Genomic DNA, 4,472 nt, shown 5'->3' with positions numbered 1-4,472 from the left:
AGGGGGCGATCCAGTTCACTGCGTAGAGCCCCAACACCTTTAAGTTAGGAGCCCCACTAACTGGTTAGCCTCTCTCCTGTCGTGGACACGCTGAAAACTGAGTCCCAGAGCGGGGAACCACAACGATAATCACAGAGGGGACGTGTGGGGACCGCGATGCTTCCCACTTCACACACTCAACTCCAAAGATCCTCACTATTGCTTCTGAAGGTGGCTTCTGTCCCCATTTCTCAGACGAAGACCTTGAGGTGCAGACAGCAGGGACTACGCTTGATCACGCGGGAATCCTGAGGCTGCCAGAGCGTTAACCAAGTCACTCATGTCTCGGCCCCGGTCCCCCCTCCGCCCTTGCCCACCTGGCCTGTACCCCGCCTGGTGGCCCCGGCACCGCCCAGCTGGCAAAGTTGAGCGGTCCCTCCAGCGCGCGGGTCTGGCTGCAAGTGGAAGGCTTTGCTTCTTATTCCCGGCCATTAGATTTCTGCTCCCAACACCCTAGGGGTCCGTCTGCGGGGGGTCGGGCCCCCAGGTGGCCTCCCGCGCCCAGGCACGCCCCACCCCCGCTCCCGCGCGGGAGGCCAGTTGAGAGTACCGCTTTAAAAATCCCAGCCTGGGCAAAACTTTGATGATAAATCAAGCTGCGGATCCCTCCGCCGCCGCCGGCTCAGGGCGGGGAGCGAGGGGGAGGGCGGGTGCGCGGCGGCACGGAGTGGCCTTCCGCGCAAGCGAAGAGTCCCGCAGTCGGAGGCGGCGGGCTGGGCGTGCGCTCGCTGCCTGCAGCCGGGGCCGGGCCGGGACCAGCGGGAGAGGGCGGCGGCGGCGCCGGGTAGGACACGGCGGGCGCGGGCTCTGCAGGCTGCGGAGCCCCGATGTGAGGCGGCGGCGCCCCCCGGCCGGAGCGCGCAGCATGGGGGCCCCTCTGGCCGCGGCGCTGGGCGCCCTCCACTATCTGGCACTTTTCCTGCAACTCGGCGGCGCCACGCGGCCCGCGGGCCATGCGCCCTGGGACAACCACATCTCCGGACACGGTGAGTTCGCGTGCTGCCCCCACGGACTTCCCCACCGAACCCCACCCCGGCCGCAGACTCTCCAACTTGGCTGTTGCGGGGTTCGAACCCGCGCCCACAGAGGCCGCGGCCCAGAGTTCCCAGGCGCCCCCTGCTGGGACTAGGAACCCACCCTGCTCCCCATCCTGGCCAGCACTGCGAGGAGGGGCCCTGAGCACATCCCCACTCTCTCTCTAGCTCTTGGAGAACCCCCTCAACGCGCGCACACGCTCACGCGGATACACACACCTCCGCGACCATACAGATGTCTCCAGCCGCGGACACACTCAATCACGCTCACTGCATCCCACATTCACAACTCCGCACACCCCTCCGAGCCTCTCCTCACTAGTAAATACACTTGTGCCCACTATGCACACGCATCAGACACTGGCTGCTGGTTCACCCTGCCAGCTGGCACCCAGGCATCCACGCTTTGCTTCGCCACAACTCTTGCCTGTCTGTCTGCAGACACGGATACACATGCACACACACACTTGTGCACACACTTTGCCCACCCACTCCTCTCTGCCCAGATGCCTTTCTCCTTTGTGGGTTTGACGCTGAAGCTGTTCCCGTCCGCTTCATCTGGATCCATCCCTTCCACTGCTTGAAATGGTCCTGAGGGACGCCAGATGCTGTTGCTTGAGACCTGCTAGCAAGGGAGGCAGTCTCCTTTGCCATGTGGGTGGCATCCCAGGAATAAGGGCGATGTGGAGATGAAGGGGCAGGGGTGGAGAGCTGGGATACACTGGAGTAGTTGAGGTCACTCCTTCCAGCCAGAGGCAAGGAGTGAAGAGAAATGTAAGGCGCTTTGTTTGTCTCTGGGGTGAGCAGGAAACCCCTGCATCCTTCCTCAGGGCACCCCCACCTCACCCTTGCCCCAGAGGACTGAAATGTTGAACCTCAACTCCAGCATTGTGGGATCAGGGAGCAAGCAAGTGTTCCCGTCCTACCTGCCTAAGTGTCGGAGGAAGCGCCTTCCCTCCCCACAGGAGCCCAAGTTAGCAGCAGAGTTGGGTGGTGTGAGATACACACAGCCGTGGAGGCTCCCTGCCTCTGAGCCATGCTGTGTTATGGGGCAGGAATGAATGAAAGCGGAGCTGACCCCGCTCTCTTCCCCAGCAGAGGCTGCGGCAACCATGCTGTGCTCTGTGTGCCCAGACGGGAGGAGGTTTGAACAAAGGGCTGAGGACCATATGATTTATTCTAGTGGGAAGGAGTGAGGGGGGTGTGTGCAGGGGCCTAGATACCAGGGGAAAGACCCTTTACAGGTGTGCTGTAGGGGGAAGGGGTTTCAAAGCCGTGCTCAGAATCCCTGCTTCTAGGGAAGTGGGGGCTCCCTGTACCCACACCTCTCTCAGTGCATCGTTTGCATACCTTTGTGTCCGTCGTGGTTTCTGCTGACCTGGCTGCACAGGCAGTAAATAGGGAGAGGACAATTTTGATGCTCTACTTACAGACGGGAAATCAAGGCTCAGAGAGGTGACGGGAGTTGCCCAAGGTCACACAGTGAGAGAGTGGCTGAGCCAAGGCTGGCTCCAGGGTCTGTCAGGCGAAGCGGCACTTTGTCCGGGACATTCATCTCCCTGTCACCTTCCTTCTCATTCAGGGAGAGCTGGGAATTCCTCCTTTCTCTCCCCTCTCCGCCTGCTTGCCCTGTTCAGTTCCTTGGCACTGTAAAAACTTACACCAGGAGGCTTCTCTAGGAAGAGCTTCCCTTTCTGAGTTTGAGATCCCTTGAGGTATAAACATGGAACTCTGTGGCTTACAGTCATTCTGTCTTTGGGGCACCAGCCTCCCAGGATGTGGGTCCTTCTTGAGCAAGCTGGCTCTTCCCTTTGTGTAACAGTCTCCTCCTGCCCCCTGGTGCCAGGCTGAGTTGAGGGGGGTCACAGCTCCAGGGTAGTCTTCCAATTTCCACTCTGGACCAATCCCTGAAGGCCCAGGGGAGATACTGGATGCAAAAAAGGATGGGACCTGATGCTGGGAAGATGATCCCCTCCTGACTGTGTCTCTGGGTAAATCAGTTACCCATTGGGACTCCTTCTCTGTCCCTTAAGAAATAGCCCAGCTGCTCTGCAGGGCCCAGGATGCCTCTCGACATTGCCAGGTTCAAAGTCACCAAGTAGTGACTGCTAAGGAGCCCCACAGCTGCCCCTCTGCCGGGCCCAGCACCCTGTCACCACAGGAAGGGTCTGGAGCCACTCACTTAATCACAAAAAGAAACAGTTATTAATGATAGTGAGACGCGGCGAATAAGTGGGTCATGTCTAATAAGCCATTTGTGTTCAGGAGGAGAATACCAATTTGATAAAAGCTGTGTGTGCTGAAAAAGCCCGAAATTGCTGTTTAGCAGATTGGAGCCTGATCGTTTCATTATTCCTGGGCTCCGCGTGTCCTCAGCTGATTCAGGGAATATGGCCAGGTCAGGATGGTGTCTCTGGGTATGGCCTAAAGGGTTGGGGATAGAAGATTCCTGGGGATGAACCCTGAGCTCCAACTGCTTAGTTTCGTGACAGCGCATGGCTCCAGCTCCATCTGAGCCTTACCCAGCCACCAGGTATCACCTTGCACCTGTCTGTCCCCAGGGTTGTCACAGAGAGTGCCTGTGACCAGGTCAGCAAGGATGTCTGTTTACTCCTCAGCTCCCTCCCACATCCATTCAACCCCCTTCAAAGCAAGCTTTACAAAGGCTCACAGAATGGGTGGGGCCTGGCTCTAAGAAGGCACCCCGAACCCCTACCCTAGGAGACTGAGTGCGAACCCCTACCCTAGGAGACTGAGTGCGGACACTCAAGTTCCCTACATGGTAATAGCAGCTGCCTTGCCTTGCCTCATAAGAAAGGGCCAGCTCCTTGCCATGCCCTCAGCAGGGGTGGGAAGAAAGGCAGCTACAGAGTATAGAATGCTGACTGTGTGTTCTAAGTGCCCCAGACCTCTTGTCACTGTGCACTCGGGCAGGCTGGTGTCATTTGTGTGAGCGTCAGATACTCAAGGAAACTGAGTTCAGAGAGAGCCGACCACTTACCCAAGGTCACAGACGGAGCCTGCACAGAGGCTGGAGGGCCGGATTCAGAATGTAGGTGTGCGGGTGCCTCTGGACTTGTCATCCTGAGGGTAGCCTTCGGACAGGCTCAGCCCAGTCCTGTAATGAACTTCCTTCTCTGTGTGGCCCCAGCTCCACTGTGGGCCCCTAGTTTCCCAGGGAACTGGGAAAGCAGTAAATTTCACCAGGAGGGACCAGAAACTCGAGAAGGGGGCAGTCAGATCTTGCTGGAGTCTACATCGGAGCTTCCTTTGCTTTTTCTGGGTTGGGACAGGAAGGCGGGAGCTTTGTGAAGACATTTATAGGCCCTAGTCCGAGCACACCAGGGTGTTTGTGATGATGTATATGCCCCCAGACCACTGACCCATCCTTCCTCCTTC

The 4,472-nt window shown here is 58.4% G+C and overlaps 1 protein-coding gene across 1 annotated transcript in view; it reads left to right on the top strand.

The window, feature by feature from the left end:
- Positions 1-704: 704 nt before the first annotated feature.
- Positions 705-4,472, top strand: part of Vstm2l (V-set and transmembrane domain containing 2 like) — a 30,053-nt gene continuing 26,285 nt past the window's right edge. Inside the window, exon 1 of the mRNA XM_005363016.3 lies at positions 705-1,025. Coding sequence (XP_005363073.1) covers positions 905-1,025 — 121 coding nt within the window. The 5' untranslated portion in view covers positions 705-904. The remainder of the gene's footprint in view (positions 1,026-4,472) is intronic.

The sequence above is a fragment of the Microtus ochrogaster genome, linkage group LG8 (assembly GCF_000317375.1).
Source record: "Microtus ochrogaster isolate Prairie Vole_2 linkage group LG8, MicOch1.0, whole genome shotgun sequence".
Lineage (NCBI taxonomy): Eukaryota > Metazoa > Chordata > Mammalia > Rodentia > Cricetidae > Microtus > Microtus ochrogaster.
Note: the sequence above shows the minus strand (reverse complement) of the source record. Positions and strands in the feature narration are given on the sequence as shown.